The following is a 27,123-nucleotide window of genomic DNA, read 5'->3' as shown; positions in this document are numbered from 1 at the left end:
AGATTTAAAATAATATTCTGTAAGGTTAGGCAATGTTGTGTGCCACTGTGTCTGTATTACTGGTTTTATTTTTAGTTTTCTCAAATTCCTGAAGTCTTTATTTTTAGGAAGCAGTTTTTCCAATGATATGCAAATCCTAAACCTGAGTTAATGAATGGATTGCTCAGAATCCTCAATAATACATGAGAATTTTTCAGTGTGACAAAAGGTGAAATCTTTTCTTAAAAAAATGTTAAAACCTTGTAAGATATGAATAATATCTCTATAAAGTTGTTATTTAAAGAACGAAAACAACAACAAAAAATAGCTTATGGGGAAGAACAGCATTTAAATGTGAGATGGGACCTTTCCTTTGCCAGAGAACAATTTTTATGTCTTGACAATATTAGTGTTCCTTCTCATCATATTATTTTCAGACAGATGTTTTGTATTTCAAGTAATATTCTGATTCCTTCCATCATATAGATATAAATGTTTAACCAGTGTTTATTGAATGCCTGTTGCAATAGAACTCAAGGAGATGGGAGGGGGCAGGAGGGGATGGGTGAAATCATACCTAATGGGTACAATGTACTATCTGGGTGATGGGTACACTTATAAGTTTGTCTCAGGCAGTACAAAAGCAATCCATGTAACCAAAACATTTGTAGCCCAGTAATATTCTGAAATTTAAAAAAAGAAAAAATTAGCCTGGCGTGGTGGCGCACGCTTGTGGTCCCAACTGTTAGGGAGGCTGAGGCAGGAGGATTGCTTGAGCTCCAGGAGCCAGAGGTTGCAGTGAGCTATAATGACATCACTGCATTCTACCTGGGGCAACAGAGCAAGACTCTGTCTAAAAAAAAAAAAAAAAAAAAGGATTTCTAAGAGTTTATTGCTTTAAACTAAATATTTTTGGTAAGGTTATTCATACAAATAATTTAAAGATGTGAAATGTCTGTGATTGATTGGATTCTGTTTTCCCAGTTCCATGAAAATGGTGACATCTGTTTCTAGAAAGGGGACCTGGTGGTTATATGATGTATAAAAGACTGTCTACTAACAAAATATATTGGTGACATGCACTTTGTATTTCATATTAAACTCTTATTATCATGTATATGACTAGAATCTTAAAATGTTTTTAAATGGATATATATTAGTTGAAATTGCTGGTAGATGATCAGAAAATACATATTATTTAGCCATCATAATATTTGCAAATGCTTTTTTAAAAAACCACAGCGATATCCAATGTAAATTGGTTTGCTTTTCTTTTCTTTCCTTTCTTTCTGGAAATGATAGTTATCATTGTATGAGAATGGTAATTTACATTTTTTAACTTATTCTGAAGATTTGTGGGAGGGAGGAGAACCTACTTTTTACATTTTTAAAATTTATTTTTACAGCAAGCTGTAGTTTACATAGGACAAAATACACAATTTTACAGTGTACAGCTCCGTGACATTTTACATATAAATACAGTGCTATGACTACTGCCAAGAACAAATCTATCACCCTAAAAAGTTATTCTTGTCCCTGTCTGGTCATAACCACCCCTATTATACCCCTGAGTAATCACTATTCTGACTTTTCTCTCCTTAGATTAGCTTTGCTTGTTTTTAAATTCCATTGAAATGCAATTATACAGTCATAAGGTGTGTTACTTGTTTGTATCTGACTTCTTTTGCTCATCCATTTTGGGAATGTATCAGTTCTAGTTTTTTGGTTTTTATTTTTTTTTAATTGTTGAGAGTATTCCATTTTATGAATAAACTACACACTTTTAAATCTGTTCTTCTATAATGTTTGATTTTTTTTACTTTTTGCTTTTATGAATAAAGCTGCTGTGAACATTCTTGCACATAGCAGGATTTGTACATATTTAGACAATACTATTAATATTTATGTACATATCCTATTAATTTCTAGAAATTATTCTGAACATGGCTTCTTTGCTAGATATGCATTTTGTTCTGAAATTTTACATGTAATATATGGAAGGTTTTTTTGCTTAGTCTTCAAAGACTAAATTTAAAGCAAGAAAGAATAGCTTAATTTGTAGAATGAAGGCCAAAAAAGTTAACTTGGCAAACAAAACTGATGAATATCTTTATCGTCATCTTCAGTTGTCAAGCCTGTCTTGAAGGGGGTACGTGTAGGAATTTTTCCATATACCTTTTCTTAACCCAAGGATAAATGACCTTTCAGTAACACAAAATTGTATAGTATGCTTTTAAAAGTGTTTCTTGTTTCTATAAGCAATGGAGTTAAAGGCACTCTTCCCCGTTTTCCTTTTTAAAGTGAAAACTTTTTAGTTTTTTCATTTCAGTAGGGATCCAGGAGGAAAATAATACACCAATAATAATAGCTACCTTTTTTCAGCACTTAGTATGTGTCAGATGTTATACAAAGCACTTTATATCCATTATCTCATTAATCCTAAGAAAATCCTTGTGAGGTGGTGATTACTATTTCCATTTTAGAAATGAAGAAACATTGACTCACTGAGACTTAACAATATGCTAAGCTAGTTAAGTAAATTGTAGAGGCAGAGTCTGAACTCAGGACTGACTCCAAAACGGTTTCTTTTCCATTACCCTATTTGTTTATCCTTGAATGTAAATAAGAGTTTCTTCATACATAATGTATTCATACATTGTGTCTGTGTATATATTTATTTTGCTTGTTTTTAAGTATAATCTTTTATTCAACCGTTCTTCTATGGGTGAGCCTTTACTTTGTTTCTGGTTTTTAGCTTCGTTCAGGAAACATCCCTACACATGTTCTTAATCTTTTAGCTTTGTGGAATAGAGTCTTAGGAGCATGATTGCTAGATCAAAGAGTAACTTGTTTTTTAAAATGGTTATTTAATTTTTGTATTTAATTTACTTCAGTTTGCTTCTTTAAAAAAATATGACAGTTCACAGTTCCACCAGCAATGTAGTTGTACTGGCAGAGTACCTGCTGACACATATCACAAGCAGTATTACTTATCACTGTATTTAAATTTTACTATCGGTGGATGTTAGCGATGCCAGCATATCTTTAGTTAGCAATTCCCTGACTACTAGCAAATTTGAGCAATTTGGTCTTCTGTATTCTCTTCATACTTTTTGTATGTTTGTCTAATAAATCTTTTTAAGATGTCAGTTTCTAAGCACTCTCTATGTATTATGTATGTTAATCCTTTGCGTCTGCATTATAAATACCTTTTTTAAGAGCTATAAGTTTTCTATTCACTTTATATGGTTTCATGCCATACAAAACAGTTTCAGTTTTTATGTGGAAAATTGTGTCTTGGTTATGGTCTCTTCTATCTCTAGATTTTGTAAATTTAGTTTCCAAGATTTTCATGTAAGATTTTTATCGTATGTGTTAATTTTTATGTTTTTAATCCATCTGGAATTTATTTTTGTGCATGGCATAAGATAGCAGTCCAATTTTACTTTCTTCCAGATGGATAACCAGTTGTGCTACTCCCATTTTTCTACTGAGTAGAACTACCATCTTTGTCATATCTTAAATTCTCATGTATACTGGATTTGATTTCTAGATTATTCTGTTTATTGATCTGGTCGTGTATTCCTGTCTTGATACTGTTTTGATTAAAGAAGCTTTGAATTATTTTTCATATCTGTGAAAGCAAGACTTTCCTGTTTTCTATTTTGTACTTTTCTTGACTATTGCAAATTTAATCTTTCATAAAAACCTTAAAATCATTTATCTAATCTCACCACCCCACCACCACTCCCCTCATAAAGTTATATAGAGATTCTTATTTGAATTGCATTTAATTTACATATCAATTGATGGTGTAAGTTCAACATTGTTTATAATATCTGCACATCTAAGAATATGGTGTATTTTTCTGTTTGTTTAGGTCTTTTTTTTCCTTGTCTGTTAAAGAAGTCATAATTGCTTTCATATAGATCTTGTATCTTTTTTGTTAAATTCATTCCTAAGAATTAGTGTTCTTGCTATGGCAAATGGAATATTTTGTTTGTTTGCTAATTGCTAAAATAGAGAAAAGACCTTCACTTTTTAAACTTCTCTATCTACCTACCTCTTGATGTTTTGAGGAATCATCCTAATTTTATACTGTCATCTTTTGAAATTTTCAGGTATACAATAATAACAGCAGTAAAAAACAATTTCATTTCTTTTTCAGTGTTTATGCTGGGTACTAAACTTTCCTGGTTTTGTTTTTGTATATGATAGAAGCATTAAAACAGTGGCAAATGGTGATGATGGTAACTCGCATCTCTCACCATGTTTAATTCCTGATCTGATTTTAATTTAAATGATTTTAGTTTTTTTGTCTTTTAGAAACATGTTCATTTTTTGGGTAAATTTTATGTAAGTGGTTTTCTTTTATCTCTGGGTTGGAATTTTTATTAGGAATGTCTGCTAAATTTTATCAAGAGCTTTTTCAGCCCTTGATGAATGTAATTTTCTTTAATTTGTTGATGGAGTAAACACATAATTTATCAACATATGATAGACTTCTTTATATTGGACTACCTACTGTTGGCTTCATGGAATAAATTTCTACAGACCCAGTACTCCTAGAGTCTTTGTTTTCTGATCTTTTCATAAGGGCTCTGTTACCTTGGTCTCTAGGTGTGGAGCCTGTCAGACTCAGAGGGAAGAAAGCCTAATAAGTAATCCATAGGGACTTTCATGGCATCTCCTACTTACAGTTGCCTATAACTCCTACAGCTGTCTGGCTGGTGAATCAAATAAGTTGAAGTTGAAAATGAAGGAACAGAAGGCCTTTCTGGTTTCTAGCTTCCAGAATTATCCTCTGTCCCTTCTTTCTTTTGGCTTTTACTTTTTGTATTGGTAACTCTTTCCTGTTCCTTTTAAGGAACAGAAAAGAGTGCTTAGTAGCAGAAATTTATATCAGAACTGCTTCTTCAGATCCTTTTAATAAATGAGAAAATAATGAAATAGCAACCTATTCTGATGTTTCTCTTTCCTTCCATGCAGTTGGCCTTTTCTTTTCTGAAACTTTATTTGCATTATTTTCTGTAGTGATTTTCAGCTTTGGTGGGTTGCCATGAATTGCAAACTTCTATCCAGAACCTAAACTAATAGCAAGCTCTTGTAACCAGTATTTACATGTCTAATTGTTTGTCAGAGGCAAGCCCTGGAGGCCCAGCCACATTGTGCCACTCTGGAAAATATAATTTAAATATCCAGTTATGATGTCATTATTAAGCTGATTGTATTTTTTTGTTTGTTTGTCTTGTTGTTTTTTGAGACAGTCTTTCACTCTGTTGCCCCAGCTGGAATGCATTGGCATTATCATAGCTCACTACAACCTCAAACTCCTGGGCTAAAGCGATCCTCCTGCCTCAGCCTCCCAAGTAGCTGGGACTATAAGCACGGGCCACCAGGCCAAGCTAATTTTTCTATTTTTTGTAGAAAGAGTCTCACTCTTGCTCAGGCTAGTTTTGAACTCCTGACCTCGAGCAGTCCTTTTGCCTCAGCCTTCCAGAGTGCTAGGATTACAGGCATGAGCTACTGCGCCTGGCCTGTTTCGTTTTTAAATTAAAAATCTCTCTCTGGTAGATTTGGTAATAGGAAGAATTGAATAATATTAATCATGAGAACTTGCCTGTGGATACCCAGCAATAAAAGGGGATCAGTTTGCCAAAAAGAATACTGGCCATGGTGTTAGGAAGCCTGAGTAATATTATAGTTTCAGCTCTGCCAGTAGCTTATATGAACTCAAATGAGGTTCTGCACCTGGGGCCATTCATTTCCTCTTCTCTCAAATGAGATTGCTGAGGTAAGCAGTTGATCTTCCTTTGTAAGGTTTGACATTCTGGAAAATCTGTTTGAGTCCTTCCTCCCCACCGCCCCCCAAAATAGGCCATGATTCCACTGTTCCACAACTGAGTACTCTTGCTATCTTGTTTTATAAGAAAATAGGTGGTGAGTGGACATTAGAACTGTATTATCTACTTCCATATAGCAATTGCTTTGATAGGTCCCTTTAAATTATTATTTGTGAAATCATTTTAAGTCCTCGTATTTCTGTCATTTCCCCTATAGTGAGTTTCTGTAAGTCATATCTGTCTAGAGAGTTCTAAAGGCTTCCTGAACTATAAGACTGGAAACATATTAGGTTTGACCATATTAAAATTACTGGTAGTTAGCAGTTTTTGACTCAAAATTATGCCCTAACTTAATAATTGTAGGTAAGTTAAGCAGTTATCTTACTGGGGTTTTACTTAAAAGATCTTTCAACCTAAAAGCAGAATTTCTTTTTGTATTATTAGGCATTCATTGTTTATTCAATCAAAAATACCTTTTGAATGCCTACTCTGTGGCAGCCCTGTACCAGGCCTTGTGGGATATGCCCCTGAATGAGATTAATCTGTTCACTGGTGTGGGGAAGCCTATAGTCTAATGGCGGAAATAGGCAGTTAACTATAAACAATTACAATAAAGTTGCATAAGAGCTATAAAAGAAAGAATACACATTGCTATACTGCAGATGACGTGAGGGATTTCTTATCTAAGTATTCTAAAAGGTCTCTTGTTCAGAAACAAGTATTAAAAAGGAAGATATGACTTTGGGAACTGTTAAAGAAATAGATTCCCAGGACTTGGTGACTAAGAACAGTGCATTGAAGGAAAGAGTGATCAAGTTGATTCCTTAGTTTCATACTGGAGCGCCTGGGAAAATGTTGAAAAAAAAAAAGAAAGGCATATTTCATGGGAAAAGTGTATTTGATTTTGGGCATGCTGTGGTTGAAGTCTCTGCTGGGTATCAAGATAGAAGGAAGATATGTCACTAGCAGGCAAATTGTAGATGGAAAAGAAAGCTTAGGAGTGAGTTCAGGGCTAGGCAGGGAATAATTGATGCCATATCATCATTTCTTCTTTCTGGGTACCTTCACTGCCTTGCATATGCATAGCCTCCATGTATTTGAGTAATGCATGACAGCATTTTATCCAGATAGCTGTCGTGTGCCTTTGAACTATGCAGTCACAGTAAGAGAGGGCATTTTCGGATTCAGGAACCCAGCCTCAAGCAGTGCAACATGATTGGTGGGAAAACACTGGCTCTTTAAGAAGCCTGTTTTAGTTTTATTAGCAGAAAGTGAGTAAAGTTATGTACCCCATATCTGCTAGCTCTTCATAAGCCTTTTGCGTACACTGTCTTTATTATTCAGCAACCCTGTGAAATAAGGAGTATTGTACTCATTTTACAATGATGAAACAGATGCTAAGAGAAGCTAAGTAATATGAGAGCAAGAATTTAGGGTGTTCCTTCAATGCTATTGGTCTTTTTTCCTATGCCATACTTTTCTGTGTTTTCCGGTAAGAGCTGTCAAATATTGTTGTGAAGATTTTGCCCAAATAGGTTTTTGAGTTTCTTGCCTTTGTGTAATAAGCACAGTGCTTCAGATTTAAAATGTTATTCATTGAATTCTGGCTATGGGCGGCCATTTGTCTGCAATAAGAAAACGTGTATGAAATGAATAAAAAGTGAAAGTTGGATCACATATGTCTCCACTCACATGTGTAGACCTCCTGGAATGCCGTCAAATGCCAACATTTCTTTTCTTTTACTCTGCTGAGTGTGTGGAACTTTATTTAGAAGGATCAGTTAAAAATTCAAAGATACCTGGAGGAAAAGATACTACACATTTTCATAGCACCCCACTCCCAGTTAGCTGAAAATTGCCATTGTTTATGACATTACGAGAAAAGCCATAATATTGTCTCAGTTTGCATTGTTTTAAATAGGCAGAAACAAGATTGTGTATTCTAAGATACAAAGACTAATTTGTATCATGAAACTTCCTGTAATTTTCAAGCCTAAGTGAAGCAGGTAATGCTTTTCTATTTTTTGCATATTTGTGTACTGCTTCTCAGCAAACTAGAAGCAAAAAATGGCTTCTCAAAACTATAGGATAATGTCAAATACAGACACAATGTATTAAATATCTTTCTCTTCTATGTGTGTAATGTTTCTGCAGTATTCAGAATTGGTGGTATTTTATTTTTCTCTTGAAAAACTGATTTTAAAGTTTGTGAATATTAGCCAAAATCATGAGAGAGAACATTAATGGTGAATATTTAGCCTTCCAAGTTCGAACTTCTTATGCAGCTGAATTATGATTCTCAGTTGCCATGTACTGTTAACATACTTCCTTTCTTTAATATTGCTCTTTGTTCATTGGGAGAATGCCACAAGAAAATAGGAATTTCCTCACACCGTTCCCCATCTGGCAGTGTATTTCAGTCTAATTCCTGACATTCTGTCCTGGTTACTACCCATTCGTTCTTCTTGCTAGCGGTCTAAATTCTGCTTGTCTGCTAAAAGGGGGATTCCAGACAGACGAGGAAACAGCTTTCAAATGCTGCACTGCAGGCATACTAAGTCATTCCCCCCACTGTGCAGTCTGGAAATTGAGGAGCACTTCTCTGGCGATGCATTCTAATGAGTTGTTAAAGATGCCAGAGTGTGTGCTTGTACATGCGTCTTCTTTCCGCTCCCCCTTTCTTCCTTTTCTCAAGCCCCCTCTTCTCCCTATTTCCCCTCCTACTTCTTTATCCCCTCCCTCCCTGTCTCAGTTCTGCAGTACAGAGGGCTGAAGCACATTCCTGCTTTGCCAGGCTTTCCGTTAAGGATGTATTGTGGCTTTTGTTTGGATTGCAGCATACGGAATTGCAGGTAACATTCTGAAATTGAGCTAAACATTTAAATTCTGTTGAAATGTTTTTAAGAGGCAAAATATTACATGGGAATTGATGAAGAAAATAAGTTATTGTGGATAATTTTATTAGTGGTAATTGTAGTGACATGTTTTCAGAAATGTTATAAGCAAATTCTTTTTCTACCGCAAAAGGCTCAAATAAAAGGAAATGGGGGTAGATTGATCTGACTGCAGTTGATTTTGTTTTATGTTGATCTTGAAAGGTTGATGTTGCTGCTACTCCTCTGTAGAGTAAGGACCAGTTATATGGGGTGCTACTGAGGGTAGCCATGAATACTGGTACCAGGAGGGGTGGAGTGGGAAGGATGATGCTAGTCTGAGCTAGCCAGGTTCTTTGATTAGGGCATTGGATGCAAAATGTAAAATACTCTCTCCTTTTCTTCTATCAGCTGTTCAGAGGAGACTCATTACAACTCCTGCTGAAGCTCCTAATCTTCCTCCCTTCTCTTCTGCCCCTTCCCCCTACTCTCACTTGGCCTGAAGACGTTGTCCCCAGAGTTTGCCTTACTCCCCTGGTGCTATGTGTATGGTGAACCTGGCACTATGGCCGCATCTAGGACTGGCCAGACAACTGCTGCTGGCTCTCCCTATTCCAAGAAGGATTTAAAGGGGAATTGCACTGCAGGCAATGCACCAGAGCAGCAGCATCGGGAGCTTGGGGACTAAGGCTCCTTTGGCAATATTACACACATGCAAAGCTGACCGCAATGACAGCAGCTGCTCCTTTGAACTGTTGGCAGCAGCCAAGCGGCAGCATGAAGTGAGAGATCACTACTGAGCTCAAGATGAACTCCACCTTGGATGGTAATCAGAGCAGCCACCCTTTTTGCCTCTTGGCATTTGGCTATTTGGAAACTGTCAATTTTTGCCTTTTGGAAGTGCTGATTATTGTCTTTCTAACTGTATTGATCATTTCTGGCAATGTCATTGTGATTTTTGTATTTCACTGTGCACCTTTGTTGAACCATCATACTACAAGCTATTTTATCCAGACTATGGCGTATGCTGACCTTTTTGTTGGGGTAAGCTGCCTGGTCCCTTCTTTATCACTCCTCCACTACCCTCTTCCAATAGAGGAGCCCTTGACTTGCCAGATATTTGGTTTTATAGTATCAGTTCTGAAGAGTGTCTCCATGGCCTCTCTGGCCTGTATCAGCATCGATAGATACATTGCTATTACTAAACCTTTAATCTATAATACCCTGGTTACACCCTGGAGACTGCGCCTATGTATTTTCCTGGTTTGGCTATACTCAACCCTGGTCTTCCTGCCTTCCTTTTTCCACTGGGGCAAACCTGGATATCATGGAGATGTGTTTCAGTGGTGTGCGGAATCCTGGCACACCGACCCCTACTTCACCCTGTTCATCGTGATGATGTTATATGCCCCAGCAGCCCTTATTGTCTGCTTCACCTATTTCAACATCTTCCGCATCTGCCAACAGCACACAAAGGAAATCAGCGAGAGGCAAGCCCGCTTCAGCAGCCAAAGTGGGGAAACTGGGGAGGTACAGGCCTGTCCCGATAAGCGTTATGCCATGGTCCTGTTCCGAATCACTAGTGTATTTTACATCCTCTGGTTGCCATATATCATCTACTTCTTGTTGGAGAGCTCCACTGGCCACAGCAACCGCTTCGCATCCTTCTTGACCACCTGGCTGGCTATTAGTAACAGCTTCTGCAACTGTGTCATTTATAGTCTCTCCAACAGTGTCTTCCAAAGGGGACTAATGCGCCTTTCAGGGGCCATGTGTACTTCTTGTGCAAGTCAGACCACAGCCAAGGACCCTTACACAGCTAGGAGCAAAGGCCCTCTTAATGGATATCATGTCTGAAGTGGCTCAGATATTGGGTCCCTCTGTGTGTGGTTTTCTTTCTTTCTTTTTTTATCTCTTAGGGTTCCTAGCTCACTAGAAAATCTGGAACAGAATAATTTGACTCTAAGCAATAGCAAACAAATGATCCATCTAAATACCTTCTAAGTTTGCAGAAATGATTTTTAAAAGTGCTTTTGAATCAGAAGAATCAAAATCATGAAGATAAATTAGTCTTGGTTCCAACTTTTGAAATCTTATGGAAATGACTACAGTTCTCAGAATTAAAATGAATAAAGCCATATCTAACACCTCTCTCCAGCTGGCATGATGGAACCTGAGTGTGAAAAGCGTCAGCATTTTAAAAAGTCATCATTTTCTTGTCGCTTTCTGAGTTTTTTCCAGCTATTTGGGCTTCATGTGCAATTGATTGCTTTCAACAGGAATATTGAAATATGGTGATGAATTAACAGGTTTTAAAAAAATTTTTTATGTATGCCAAAGTATAACTACACTCCAGGTTTCAACACTGTCATTTCGAAAGCCAGAGGTTTTATGTCTTATTCTCTTGAGATAATTCTCAATAGGGTGAATAATGTGAACAATTAAAAATTAATTTTAGAATTTTATAATGAACCATGAGGCAAAAATGCAATCAAATCATAAGACTTATGAAAAACTGAGCTAGTTTTTTTGCATGATTCACAGAGATCTAAAGATATGCGTACATAGAAGTGCTCGTGTTACAATATTTTTACCCATACCTTTATGTATGTGTATATTGAGAATATTTGAATTTAGATTTCTCTTTTACAGCAAAATGTTTCAGCTAAAAAAATAATTAAATGATAGGCTGATGACTATCAATTTTATAATAATGAAAATATATAAAAATGTGTCTTTAATGTTCTCTATTCTTTTTATCCAAAGACTTTTGAAATATTAGAACATCAGGGAGATAAGTCATAAGCAACTGATTCAGAAAATATACTGTAGTATACTAATTTATTTTTAAAATAGAAGGGAGTTAATTGAGACATTTTCTTTGTGGCTAGATGGAATCAACTAATATAGTAGCAACTAGTTCTTTATGAAAAACATTCAGTTAGTGTTAAGGAATCCACATTTGAAGAAGAGAAAGGGAAATTGTAATCTAAGTCTTTGTTATTGCTGTTTGCTTTCTGAAAAAAAATCCTTTGGCATACTGTTCTTTCTTTAATAATTTTTTTCTTTTTTTGTTGTTGTCATAGTACTAGCAGAATCTATAAGATTTTATTACTGTTCTGTAGGATTATTATTGAGAGTGGTCTGCGTTTGTATGTAGTAGTGATGGTTTGTTCTTAAAAGTGATTATCTTTACAGCAAGAGATTTATTTTTCAAAAAGAACAGAACAATTTCTGGCATCTCCAGGCATGAGAGTATTTCCTCTACTTTTCTACTGGTTTTAATGTTTTGGAAATCTTCAGGGGACTTATTTGATCTCTGCCTTTGGCTAGATGTTGTAATTTGAATACGACAGTGGTGTTCAGTGAGATGGAAGATGGAAGAAACCCAAGGGACATGGGTTAAAGTGGATTTCTGAATCCAAGAAAGGACATGGATATTTATAAAACAGGCAGATATGCTTTGGTTAGCATATCTAACACCATCATGGTGTTAGAAACCCCCAGTCCCCTTTTTAAATAAAGGGCAGTGTTCTTAGGATTTTAGGTTTTACATTATAAACTTGATTTTAATCTCAAATATGCTGGATTTAAACTTTTTAATTTTAAGTGACCAAGTATTATGTAAACATTCAAACTTCAGATTCTGAGTTCTTCCTAAAAGCTCGCTTGCTCTTTATATTTAGTGTTAGCAAACTTGATTCTAAGCTGTTTCAAAATTTAGAACTCATACTAAAAATGCAAGTTATGTTAGAAATGGCTTTGTTAAACTGCCATTTCAAGTGGACAGCCTTTTCTGGTGGATTCTGAAAAATAGTTGTATTGTAAACATTTCCTCTTTATTTAAGTGGTATAGATCTTAAAAAAAAATTTATCTTTTTTCATATATGTTAGAGAATGTAACTTGTTCACATTTGCAGTTTGCTTATAAATTTTTATTTCAGCAAATAGGGGAATCTTAAAGACTTAATTTTTATATAAAATTGATGTTAAATCAGTAGGTTTTACCTTTTTTTAAATTTTTTTTTTCCAATAGGGTTCCATCTTGTGAGGATGGAAATGAGAAAGTATCTTTTTAAATTTTCTGATGATGGCTAATCAAGCTGGTCTTTTAATGACTGCAAAAACAACTCTTTCTTTTTTCTTTTTTTTTTTTTTTTTGAGACAGAGTCTCACTCTGTCCAGGTTGGAGTGCAGTGGCATGATCATAGGTCACTAGCCCCCAGTAGCTAGGACTACAGGTGCGTGTCACCACACCCAGCTAATTTTTAAAATTTTTTTGTAGAGATGGGGTCTCCCTGTGTTGCTCAGACCAGTCTTGAACTCTTGGCCTCAAGCAATCCTCCTGCCTCCGCCTGAGATTATATAGGCAAGAGCCATGATCCTGGCTGACAACTCTTTTAATAAGATCTTTTGTTAATAAATGTTCACATTCTTTTCCTAGTACCAAATTTAAATTTTAATAGAGGTATTTTTTTCACATTAGAATCTCTATTATTGTCTCAACCCAAAACTAATGTAGAAACTAAGTAGATAAAGTAATTTTAAAGAAAAATATAGAACCCCTCCCCCCAACTGATACAACTCGATACTTGCTTAGTATGAAGTATCTTTCCAGTTTATCGTGTCTTTATTGTGCTATATAAACTCTAAGGTTTCTTTCAGGTATCAGTTGTTATTCTCACATTCCCTGTCTATACTGCCTTTTTATTTTATGTGTTGTTTGTGCTTGTGTTGGGACGGGGGGAGATGCACCTGGACGACTGTGGCTGAGGGCATTTTCTATGTGATATGTTTGGAGAGTTTGTGTTTAACTGATCTTTTCATCCTGGCATATTTAATGCGACATTTGATGATGTTTGGTTTAAATACAAATCTGACTGGTTCATATTAGAAAAAAGTATGTTTTTATACTCAATTACCTTGGCTTTGGCAGAATAGCTCGTTTGACTTTATATGGTATGTGACTGGTATCAGCGGAAGCATATATGCTTTTGGTGATTGTGCTGAAATTATTTCACAGTAAATTTTAAAATATGATTATACTATTAAATAATTGCTATATTTGTAAATTAGTTGTGTGTTTTTATGGAGTGATTTCAGTGAAGGTGTGGGGCTCTTTTCCTCCTAGAGTGGAAATGCAATTACAAATGAACTAGCATGCTCTGCTTTAGTGAGAGCACTATCTTAAACTAGAATGGGTATTTGTATTTTTTATGGACCTGTTGACTCTTACCCAAAACTTCATTTTGGAAAAGGTTTTCTTTAGGCTTTGTTGCTGGATAAATTCTTTTTGAGCCTTTTATAATGGCTTTTCCTTTTTACTTGAATAAGGGTCTCAGAATTTTAAGGATTGGGAAAACTTGAATTTTTGTACTATAAATATACATTGTCCACCTCTTTGAACTTGAAGATGAAGCCGACAGGGTTACATACTCCCAGATGGTGGAGTGGTTTCTGGGAGGGTTTCCTTAGCTTTTCAGTTTGTTTGAAAAATCTGCACAGTGACTTTGTAGGAAATGTCTTAATTTTAGTGATTATATGTTTTTGTATCATAAGTAATTTGTGAAATAAATTACTGGCAAACCAGAATTTATTGTTATATGAGCAAATTTGGGGAAGTTTAAGGATGAGAGAATCATAGCACTAGGAGATTTTTGAAGTCTTCACGAATCATTTTGTGTGTTGATTTTTGTATAATTCATTTCAGGTTCAAGCATAACTATATTTATGTTAAATATGTTATTAACACATTAACTGCCATGTGAGTTGTATTTAACTCATGCCAGTTTTGAGCCTGGGGCCTTGTGAAGCAAAACCTGGGCAAAACCCTGCAGTGGGTTCATGAAAATCTTACATATTGATGTTCTTATTGTTACGATTAATATTGACAATTTAATTCTAAAAATGTGAATTAAATGAATAGAAGTCAATAAATTGCATTTTTCTATTTATGTTTACCTTTAAATTACACTTAAGCCTGACAGGTCAAGAAAGACATTTTACCCTTATGAACTATTTTTCAAGTTTTTATGTTACTTTTTTATTGAAGAAAACAATACAAATAAATTTTTCATTAAATTAGAAAGGATTGTTTTGTTTTTGAAGCTTTTATTCTGTTTTCATAATAAAACGCTGTGGCCCCAAGGAAAACTTTTTTTTCCCCAAGTGTGGCAGTCAATGTGTTAATATTATTTTGCAGACCTTGAAAATGTTGTAGACATTGCTTACGGCTGTAAATGAATCATTTGGCTTTTCTTCAAAATTTGAGTGACAAAAGGGTATCATGATATGATAAAAATGAACTTTGAACTGAGAATCAAAAATGGAGATTTCTGTTTCTAATTAACTAGTTTTGTAAATTAGGGCAAGACACTTCTCTAAGCACTTAATTTCTTCTATAAATGTAGACAATGATCCCTTCATACCTCATAGGATTACATGGAGGATTGAATTTAGAAAATGATTGTGAAAGTACTTTGTAAATTGTGAAGTGCTTTGCAAATAAAAATGATTTCTGTTATTTGTAGTTGCTATGCCTTTACATGTAAGGAAGCCATACATCATAACATGCTCCCTCATATTAAGATCTTTGAAGCTCAATGCTATATCACTCCTCCATGCTACTTAGCAATCCCCAACCTGAGTAGAGAGGCAGGATAAATCCTCACTTTTCTGAAATAACAGTAGCCTTAAATTCAACACAAAACTACTTGCATTTACTTCCTTCACTTATCTGCAAACACTCTAAAGGCAAGGGACAGTGTATCAATATTTTTATCCCCAAAATCTAACATAGGACTTGGCTCAGAGCAGAAGTTTTAGTAAATTTTACAGAATAATAAATGAACTCAATAATTATTGCATCTGTTCACCAGCCTTCTCCCTTCTGTTTGTGATTACAGGACAGTGATGTTCAAAAGATAGTCCAGAGCCCCATAAGTATCCTTCCATTTGGCCTAGGCCATTCTAGACTTTAATAATATCTATCTCCTTTTAGTACCAAGAGATTAATGTGGGAATGTGAGTCTTCTATATGCTAGGTAATTTTACTCCTGAAAACCCTATTGCCTTGGCCCAGGGAGCTTTAGGCAATGCTTTCAAATTGCTAATTTTTTACAGCATGGATAAGAAATAGGTAGTTGAATAACATCTTCTTGGCTCTAGATCCAGAGAAAGGGAGGCTGTAAAATCAGTCACAAGGGAGGAGGAGCTATAGAAAGCCTTGGTGAAAGAAACTGTTGTAACTATGTGGTTTTGTTTTGTCTCCCTTTCAGTCTTCCCTTCCATCCTTTTCCTAACACACTATTGGTCATGTATCCAGAAGGAAGTATTTCCTTGATACGGCCATAGGGTATGGAAAATTGTACTATTTAAGAGCAGTGGCTTTTAGGGAAAGTCTAAGAAGCAATAAAGAAGCACTTATCCAGTGAGCTCTGCTGTGTGCCACATAGTATAGCTCAGAGAGGGATCCTCAGAGAGTGATCTAAAGAACTGTCATTCCTTTCTTATGAACTTTATAGTCTTTAGATGTTTCATGTGGAAAAATTACATGATTATTTGTCTTCTAAAAGGCCTCACAGGGTGACTTTATCTGGAGGAATTTACCAAGGCCTCCTGGTAGGACACCCAGTGGGTCTGTTTCTTTGGGTGAGATCACATGATGCTGGTGTATAAAATCATAATATCATGTTATTAATTTAAAATAAGAAATAGATGCAATAGGGAGCAGTCTTTCCATAATGGTAGATCTTTATGGGAAGCCAAACCACATTCAGAAGATTGCTTGGTGAGGAAGAAATATCAGATCATGGTTCTGTAATGTGAGCATTACTGGTATCAGTAGCTTGATGTCCAGTCTCCACAATTGGGAGAAACTTGTCATTGGAATCATAATAAAAGATGAAATCATCCCTACTTCTAGTACTAGCCATCCTATTTTCTAATTGGCATATTACAGTATTTAGTTCACTTGACTTCTTTTGTTACTTGCCTTTTAGTCAGATTCCTTGCAAGTCTTAGTCATCTGTAAGTCTGCAACTCATTCTTTATCTTTAAGTTGGTTTAATATCACTGGTCTTCTATCATAAAACACATTGTTTTTATGATTTATTATTCAAAGGGCATCTTTATCCCTTTATATTAGTTTGGGGAAGCAACTCATCTCCATTTTAATGTAGTGCCTAGTTGGAAAAGCAAGATATATGAAAATGCCTATAAAAATTAATAGTATCAGATAGTTAAGATTGAGATATTATCTATATAGAATGTTTCGTCATATCTAGTAGTGGAGGGTGGGGTGGCATGGTTGAGTTGGAAAGGACCTTAGAAATCATGTGATCTGATTCTGTCATTTTAAAGACGGGAAACCAGTTCAGTGGTCACACATCTATTTATGATCATACCCAGACTTCCTGCTTCCTAATTCATTTCCCTTTTCCGGTATACCATGTTGCTTTTGCAGACGAGTTGGAATTTGGCTTGACTCAGCCATGTCTGTGGTACACACACATGTATGTGTGTATAATGCTAAATGTAGGAAGCATGAGCAACAATATGAATGTTAATTGAGGCTCATTGTGTTTCTGGAGAATTTTATAGACTTTATCATATTTAATCCTTCCAACACTATATGAGCTAGTGACTATTATTAACTCCATTATACAGATGAGGAAACTGAGATTTAGAGTTGCCAGAGTCACACCGCTTGTAAGTGAAAGCTCTGGGATTCAAATCCAAGTCTTTCTGACTCCAAAGCCCTTCCATTTAATTTTCACTGCAATATATCAGGTAGTTATTTTTCATTTCCCTTTTTACAGGTAAGGAAATTTATTGAGGTTAAGAAACTTCCAAGGTTACATATATAGTTAGTGAATGTTATGATTCAAATCCAGTTCTTTGACTCTAAAGCTTATGTCCTTTACCAGTGTATAAATGTTGTCTTGAAAAAAATGGTCTTCCTGCTAATACAGCAAATTGAATATGCATATTTCTGTTAACTCCACTGTAAAGAATAGCAAAGATTTAATAAATATGGACAAAGAGAAGGAGAGCAGAGATGATGGCAGATAAATGATGCCAACAAAATTTTGGCATGTAAGAAACCCAATGGACAAGTGGTAACTGACTCAGCAGAATCTACAAAGCTGAATCCTGAAGTCAAGAGAAGGGAAAGAACAAAAAGAAGCAAGCGAATTTGTCCATAGAACCCAGTAACTATTTGGGAATTGCATTCTCAAGATGCATCTACAAATGCAGAGTAGTATGAAACAGAAATTTCTGAAAACAGAGTAATTGATTGTATAAGGAGCATTTAGTTAGACACCATCACCCCCCCACTCCTCTTCCCCATCCCACCTTAATCCCTATTCCAAGTTGGCCAAAGCTGGCAACTGGTTTTTTATCATCCCAGCAGAAGATGGGAGATTGACTCTGGGGGGTAGTTGAACCACACACACTGTGGATGCCAGGCATGGCTGAGGATGGGACTGGGTAGGGTACTTTGTTGAAAACGTGTGTTAAGAGATAGTCTATATGTTAAGTAATCAGCCCCTTTGTCCCATTACACTTCCAGAATGTTCTAAACAGGACATAAGAGGAGTCCATTCTGGGGACTGACATTTGAGAGCTTGAAAATAAAGTACCACATTCCCTGCCCAATCACCTTAAGATGATGCCCATCGATCAACAAATCCCACTCATGCATGCAGAGCTTCCAATTAGTTTTTTGTTGCTTCTTTTTAAATATTAACAGACAGCCAGAGATTACTGGACTTTTGAGAAAAGCTTTTCCCATAAAATATAGAGCCCTAAACAGTCAAACAGACAACAGAAATCAGGGGAAACAGAAACAATGCAGACTGCTAAAGAAAACATTAAAAAAAAATCCAGCTATAAATAATATTCTGAGGGATTTTTACATCCATTAAGAGAGAACAGTGTGCCATAAAAAATGAACAGGAAGAGAACAAGAAAGAGCTCTTAATATGTAAAGTATAATAAGACATTTTAAAATCATAAGAAGATTTTCCAGAACTGAAGGGTATGAGTTTCCATAATGAAAAGACCCAGTTCATTGTAATAAAAAGACTCACACTATGGCAAATCATTATAAAATTTCAAAACACTGGAGATAAAGAAAAATCCTCAAAAGTTTCTTGTTCTGTGCGAGGGGTGGGGGAGTAGAAACATACAAAGTATAGGGTTCTGAGTAGTTGGACTTTCTGCCACATTGAATGAAGCTAGAAGACAATGGGGAATAAATTCAAAGTTTTGAGGAAGAGTGATTTCCCACCCACAATTTTATGCCCAAGCTATCATTCAAGTGCGAGGGTAAAATAAATCCATTTTGAGATATGCAGGGTCTCAAAATATTCACCTGCCTTACATACTTTCTTAGGAAGTTACTGAAGGATATGCTTCTCCAGAATGAGGGAGGAAACCAAGAAAGAGGAAGATACAGGATCCAGGAAACAGGGTCTCCAACACAGGATAATGGTGAAGGGAATTCCCACAGGAAGGAAAGCCCTAGGAAGACAGCTGTGCAGGAGACCTAGAGAGCAGCTCATCTAATTTGGAGCAAGGAGAAGGAATGCACTGGGAGGTATGTTTCTAGGAAAAAATAATTGATCATGATGAGAGGAATTTATAGTTTTGTCAGACTTTTAAGGGGAGATTTGGTGATAGATACAGAGAAAACTGAGGAAAAGAAAAAAGTAGGTAATTAATAACTTCAGAAAAAAATAGGTGAAGAAAATCAAATCATGATATACTCTGTGGTATAGATTTAACCAAAAATGGTAGCAAAACTATGATGAGAGGATGAAGGTTGGGGAAGTATTTGTGGGGTGGGTGTGGGTATGTGTGGTATGTATTAATAACAGAGCTACAGTATTCTGTACCATAAAGTCTGAAGCTAATGTCTAAAGTAGAAAAACCAAGAAAAGTGCAGTTTAAGCATTTTGTTCAAAAATATGAAGAATAAACAAACAGCTAAGAGAGAGAGACCGAATGGTTGCCTCTAAGCAGAGTGTAAGGAGTGATGTTTATTTCATTATAAGCTTCGTACTGTTTGACCTTTACAACTATGTAAGTGCATTATTTTTTATGAAAAGCATAGCCCACACAAATTTTAGCAGAAGTAAAGGGAACCCAGGAGGACGCATAGGTTTTGAAAATATTATTGAAATAGGAAATGAGGGCATAATAATAGCACATATATTACCCATAGCTCTTTAAAGACCAGTTTCCTATTCATGTCATTTCATCCTCCTAGAAAGATAGGCAAAGTCAGTATTATGTTTACAATTGTGGGAACAGAATTTTGGGGCTATAAGACCCCCCCAGGATTTTGGGCCTGTAAGTGGTTCCTAATCTACTGTATCACTACACCTCGTAGGTATCTGTTTGAATCTTTTCAGATTTTGTCACTTTGGTTTTTTACTAAGAAGACACCAGGTACTGGAAAGCATCCTTTTTAAAATCATGACAAAGAATATATGAAAACAAATACATGCGTGTGTATGTATATACATAATGTGTGTGTGTCCTGGCACACAAATTATACAAGGCCTTGCATTATGAGATCATGAGAGGAATGCAAAGTGCTATATAATGTTCATGGGTAAGGAGGTATGTGGTAGATAGATTTCCTTAGAAGGTGGTATATATGAGATGGGCTAGGCTCTGGATAGAGTATGGTTTCTGTAGTCTGATTCCCTTCCTCACTCTACCCTATTCCTTGAATGAGATTGACATAAAGTACCTAGCTGGACAGAATTAAAGAAACCCAAAGGATCAATAGACAAAAGACCCTAATAAGGTGACCTACAAATTATCAAACAATATATATAACAAGAGAAAGTCCTTTGCAAAGTAAATCTTTATGTTCGATTACCATGACCATAGTCACTTAATGAAAGATTTATTGCTTTGTTACAAAAGGATTGTATTGGCTTTGAACAAAATACAAAAGTAATAGTTTTTTTAAAGTAAAACTTCAAAATTCTATCAGCTTTCAACAAATACTTATTGAATTGGTGAGACAGCATTTTGGGGAGAAAGCTAAAGTTATAGCATGATTTATTTCTGAAATTTCTTCCAGAAAATGAGGTGTAACCTCCATTGCCAAAGCCATTTATTTATAGCTAGAGCAAAAAAAAATTTTTTTTAAGAAGGCCATTTGTGGGTCTCTGTCTTCATTGGCCCCTAGGGAGCAGAATCTGACTTAAGCCTTTTTCATTTTTAAAAGTTCTCCTTTATGACATGGTATTTGTAGGAATCAAACCCATTCCTACTTATGTTACGTTAACATTACATATTGCTAACATCATCACATGGAAGATGTATGTTGTAGCCTATAGAGCATTGGAAATAAGGTTAAAACAAAATTTAGATCCTAGTTCTGGCAATTAATTAGGAAATCTTAATCTGTCTGAATTTCGGAAGGATCCTTCTCTGAATGAAAATGACACCAACATAGCAGTAGTTCAAGATCAGATTGATGTTACATTAATAGTAAGGCTCTTTAAGTTGTTACTGTAATTACTTCATATTCTTCAGCCATTTTTTTCTTTGAGATAAAGAGGGAGGTGGTGAAAAGAAAATGGGTTAATACCCTCTCATAAGAATTATTGTGAAAATTAGATACTGTCAAATCTAAAGCATGTAAAATTATGCTTGGTGGCATCGTAGAAACTCAATAAAAGATGGCTGCTATTATTTCTTTATCACACAGAGGTCAGAATCTCCCAGTGACTTCCGGGGCCTGCAAACTGGCACATACCCTCAAAGGAAAAGCCTTGGGTAAACGGAGTGGGCTGGTGTGCTTCCTTCTCTCAGGGATAGTAAATCCCTCAAGTCCTGCCTTGATTTGCTTCAGTTCTTTCAAACTGATGTTTTATGTATTTGGTCCTGCTTTTATAGTATGTTTAATAGACATACAATATTTAGATTGTTCTTCATCAAGGAACAAATCATTGGGGCTTACAGTGAAAGATTTAATCATTTAGAGGCGGAAAGGAAATTCGAGGCTGAAGTAGTAAAGAGGAATCACTTTATTATAATTGAACTTTAAAAATGAATTGGTCTTAGGAAAATAAAAGTTTGGCAGATGATATTTTAAGCTTCAGAGTCCTAATGGAAAGGGGCCATTTATATACTTAAAGAATAAAGAGACCATGTAATGTGTTGTGATTAAAACTATATGTTTGTGAGGCAGACAGACCTGGGTTTGAATCCTAATGCTGTTACTTAGTAGCTGTGAGACCTGGGGCAAAGTATATAATCACTCCTAATGCCAGTTGTCTTAACTAATAACACTGTTTCATTTAAGTACTGTGAGGATTAAATGAGCTAATGCATGTGAAGCTCTTAGCGCAGTTCTTGGCATGTAGTAAGCACTTAGAACATGTTAGCTGGTGCTGCTGTCTTCCTTGGAAAATAGGATAGCATGGATGGAGCAGAAGTTTCAGTTTGAGGGATGATGGAGAATAAGGTCAGAAAGATAAACTGGTGATACACTTATTTGGAGTAAATGACTAAGGGATTTGATTCTAATTAGGAATTGAAGATAGACTTGAGATTTTTGAGTAGGAGAATGACATAAATGTAGAACCCTAAAGTAACAGAACTAGAAGATTCCTTAAGGGTCATAATCTGGACTCCCGCTGTCATAAATGGGGGAAAGGAGACCCAGAGTAGTAACAAAAGTAAATAGTTGCAGAACTGGAACTAAATCTAGGTCTTAGACCTCCCTTGGACTCAGTCATGCCACAAGAATAAGTCCAAAGGGTTATTGGAGATTTGTCAAGTGCTTAAAAAATAGGAGTTCCCAGCAGATTTGGAAAAAAGGAAACAAGTGTTCAGGTTTTGGTTTGTGTTATATAAAATAAATAAAAAGTCTTTCCATTGCTACTTTCAGCCAAACAAATTGAGGTTTGAAAAATCTTAATTAGTTAAAAAGTTCTTTTTTATCACTGGTAACAACCTCAGAAATGTTTGTTACAGAAAGTTAAAAAAAAAAAAAAAGATGAGTGGTTCCGTTATAGACTGCCTTCATTGGCACTTCATGGTATTCGTACTGCTAGTGAGATGGAAAGTTGAGGTTTTTGCTTAAATAAAATTGAAGATCATAGGTTGTATATATAAACTTTTAAAGTTGCTGTGAGCTAGGCTGACGCCACGGCACTCACTCTAGCCCAGGCAACAAAGCGAAAAAAAAAAAAAAAAGATGAGTGGTTCCGTTATAGACTGCCTTCATTGGCACTTCATGGTATTCGTACTGCTAGTGAGATGGAAAGGTGAGGTTTTTGCTTAAATAAAATTGAAGATCATAGGTTGTATATATAAACTTTTAAAGTTGCTATTTCCCAAGAATTTTAAATAAAAAAATATAAAAAGAGTTTAATTCTAGGAGAGCCCTTTAGGCATTACTGCATAGATACTAATAGATATTGGTTGGGATTATTTCCTATGTGCCAATAAGTTTTAAGATTTTAGGTTAATGGAAAAAGATCTAATTTATTTATAGCATTATACATTAATGATGAAATAAGATAGCTTTTAACTATTCAAATATTTCTTGATAATTATTTCTTAAGATTAATTCTTCAGTAGAAAAATTTAAATCTTAAACATGATATTTTTTATGTATTTGGGCTCAAGAAAACATTTTTGTCTGAAGGCTGTATAAAAATAAATAATTAAAGTAAATGTTGAAACCCAGAATATATACCTATAGCCTATGAGTATGTATATTCTGAATGTAGTTCAGCAGTTCACTGATGGAAATGTTTTGTGACCAGTATCATTCAAACACAGATTCTCATTTGTTATAAGAGCAAGAAACTTCCTTAGAATTTTAAAGTTATGTTTTAATATATCTAGCCATTTTAGCTGCTCTGTATTTTTGCTACTCAGTAGGCACACTTAAATTTCTGACTTAAGAATTGTTATTTTCAGAAGAAACTAACTTTTCAAAGTAAAACTGAGTATCTGTTAAGTATTTTGAAACGTTCATAAGCATTTTCTTGGAAATAATTGATTTGGGTATGTAAAAATACAACTTCAGGAATTATGGGACTTGATTGTGTGTGTATGTGTGTGTGTGTGTGTTGTGTATTATTAGTGGGTGATTTTGAGGAGGTTTTATTCTTAGCATATAATGTTTTACAAAATCTTTAAGCAAATAATAATCCAAGTCAAACAATACGATCTTTTAAGCTGTACTGAGAGAGCATTTAATATGCAGTTTACTTAATAATATAAATAATACAATTGAAATAAGTATTTGGATGTTCTCACAGTTATCAGAAACATTTGTTTAGAATATGACTTTATATATAATAATTTCATGTGTTCTGATTTAGCTAACCCATAAATTTACCTCCTTCCTCCGACCATCACCACCTTTTTACTCAAAATGATACTTTTTATGTTCACTTTGTCAGGTAACAGTTCTTGAGTATTTCCTGCTTCTTGGGCCTCTCCATGGTGGATTGCTGTGAAGAAGAATCAACAATAGCAAACAGGGAGAAGTTGACAGTACAGTTAGCATTTATGCCTTATCTATACATGATTTGGGACAGTTTTGCCAAACATCGAATAATTTTCCTGTGGGAAACTTGAGCCCTAAAAGGAAATGAGCATAGCTAAAGTGCTGCATATCACATGGGACTTAGATTTATTTTTAGAATGGCACTGTAAGGCCATATTTGGATTGAAACAATGTGATAGCAGTACATGATTTTATTAAAGAAAGGGCCATCTTTTCTGAGGAAGTCACCTACTTTTCTATTCCATTATATGCTATAGATTGAACCTGATACTTATATAACCATTCAACCAATATAGTTTTAAAGTATACAATGAAGTTAGAGGCACTTACTTGGCCAACATTTTTAGAGCCAGCATACTAAGTTTGATTTCTTTAATAAAGATTCTGTGGCAGTTCAGTGATTACAGTGCATGGTTGTCTTTTGGTTTTGCATATTTGGGGTAAGTTGTTTTCTTTATTGGGAAAGGAAAAGAAAAAGAGTAAATGAGAGGAGTTATTTGGAGTTGTAATTATTTGACTTTCTTGAAATGGAAGAGCTCTGTCTTCTTTATAATTTCATTTGGTTAAAATGAATTATGATGTTGATAACATATAATAGATTTCTGAGTTGCATACTGTCTAATTGCAGATCCCCCACAGGACACTAGTTCCCAAACATGAAAACCTGCCAAGTACACATTTCGTCCCTTGGCTTCTTTCCCAAGGTTGGAAATATGCCAGCATCATAAATCTCTAAATCTGATGAGAAAGAGCTACCATTGATATACCAGGCCTTATGCCACCTACTTTCCATGTCTCTGTGAGCCATAGATTGCATAGATTTTATAGATAGGGGTATTAAGGTTCAGATTAGTAGTGACTTGCCCTAGGTCACACAAACTAGTAAGTGAGAGATGCCACATTCAGAGACAGACCTTCCCAACTCTTGAGTTTGTGTTCTGTTCATTACATTGTGATCGAAGCAGAATACCTAATTCCATCTTCTCCATTCTTTGTCAAAAGGTCAACTCTAGCCTCTGTGGCCAGATTCTGAAATGCCTTCATTTACCTCCATGTTCTTGGATATCTAATTCATCTGCTCTGTTTAATGTCTTAGAGCTTTGGAATGGAAAATTTAAGACATTAATTACTGAATATCAATACAACATTTTATTTATTTAAATATATAGAGATCAGTTTCTGCCTCTTTTTGATCCAGCTTTTGAATTCTGTTATTTTGTTAATCAGTGGTAGTTTTACTGTAATTATAGTTTTTGCCTCCAAGAGCAAATCACCAAGATAAATATACAAAGCAATATCTACTCACAAATCCAGTTTCTACTAAAATCCCTGTTATCGCATTGGTGTGGAAGAATAGCATTGCAGGACAGAGATCCCATGGTTCCTAGTTGTAAGGAAAATACTGACTTGAAGAGCAATGTTGCTAGTCACATAGGGATAAGTAAAAATGTGTTTGCATGGGTACACATGTATTATGTTCTTGAAAGCTAAATTTAAGGATGTTTTTGTGTTGTCAGTGTTAAATGAGCCTATCAATCAGATATTTATTTGTTAAATTCTTGTTGGTTTGACAATGAAATTGACTTGAGGGCCTTTAATTTGTTTTAGCTATACCTCATATTACACCTCATATATGAGGTATGAACACTATACCTCATATTACTGAAGTAGTGTGGTATCTTATTAGAATATTTATAATTCAACAAAATAGAAAAATGTACATAAGAAATGGATTTAGAAAATAGAGGTAAACAGGAAGATAATACATACAACAGATACACAGGCTATGAGATCCTATGTTGTGTAAGGTTGAGCTGCAGATTTGATTCTGAGCTTCCTGGAGGGCAAGGCAGAAATAGACATTGGATCATATTTCATGGGGAAAAAATATGTATTATTTTTTAAGAGAAACCATTTTCGATGGTGATACTGCATAATGCGGTAGGAGGTGTCCTTACCATCATGAAGTACAAGGTTTCTGTAGCAGTTTTTTTTTTTTTTTTAAACAAGATCTCAGAACATGCTATTAACCACAACTTAGTGAAGGTGGTTCTGTGAGAGGCTAAAATATTGTTGTCTAAAAATACATCTATCTAGTGGTCAGCCCTAATCAAAGAATAAAACCTAGAATATTTAAAAGAATTTTTTTTCAGATCTGAAATTGACTAAGATACATGTTGAGGATCCCATAGTATCTAAGGAAAATGCCTTTTCTTTGACTAACTTATAGAAGAGCCACATGTTGAGATTTTATTTACATTTTTTTAATGTTTAAGAGCATCATATATTTCTCTGTCTACATGTTATTAGGGCCTTACTTATTTCTGCTTTTTCATAAATACTGAACAACCTTCGTCCAAGGAAGCATTCTAATATGAATAAAAAAAAAAGGCTCGTCTTCAAAGTCTATGTCATGGTAATTTCAGTTATAAGTGTCTAGAAAAGCTTTTTTAAAAAAAAAATTTTTTAAATGATAACATGTTTTCACTTTTATAGTATATATTCATTTGAGTCAAGAATGTTGGTTAGAAATCCAGACCAGTTGGGCTTCAGGCCCAGCTCCCCACTTTCTAGCCAAGTGATTTGACTTTTTTCCTCATTTGTCAAATGGGGGAAAATAGTATCTACCTCAAATGGTGGTTAAGATAGATCTACATATTATTGTTACTTAAATAATTATTATTTTTAAGTCTGTGAAAGTGCATTTGACAATAGGAAATTTCTTTTAGACAAGTGGCTCTGAACCTTATTGTGTGTCATATATGCCCTCAAGAATTAATTTATTCAACAAGTATTCATTGAGTGCCTGCTTGTGTGTCAGGCACTCTCCTCTGCTAGAGATACACGTGAACGAAACAGAAATCTCTGCCCT

At 35.2% G+C, this 27,123-nt stretch overlaps 2 protein-coding genes across 2 annotated transcripts in view; both read left to right on the top strand.

Moving 5' to 3' along the window:
* The window catches only part of RABGAP1 (RAB GTPase activating protein 1), a 144,240-nt gene that overhangs the window by 71,263 nt on the left and 45,854 nt on the right, over positions 1 to 27,123 (top strand). The window lies entirely within an intron of this gene.
* On the top strand, positions 8,602 to 10,552 carry GPR21 (G protein-coupled receptor 21). The gene is made up of 2 exons (XM_012664426.1): positions 8,602 to 8,674; positions 9,107 to 10,552. The coding sequence occupies exon 2, from the start codon at positions 9,503 to 9,505 to the stop codon at positions 10,550 to 10,552; it is 1,050 nt and encodes a 349-aa protein (XP_012519880.1). The 5' UTR covers positions 8,602 to 8,674; positions 9,107 to 9,502.

This window comes from Propithecus coquereli, unplaced genomic scaffold (assembly GCF_000956105.1).
Source record: "Propithecus coquereli isolate 6110/MARCELLA unplaced genomic scaffold, Pcoq_1.0 Scaffold89, whole genome shotgun sequence".
Lineage (NCBI taxonomy): Eukaryota > Metazoa > Chordata > Mammalia > Primates > Indriidae > Propithecus > Propithecus coquereli.
This window is presented reverse-complemented; position numbering and strand designations above follow the sequence as displayed.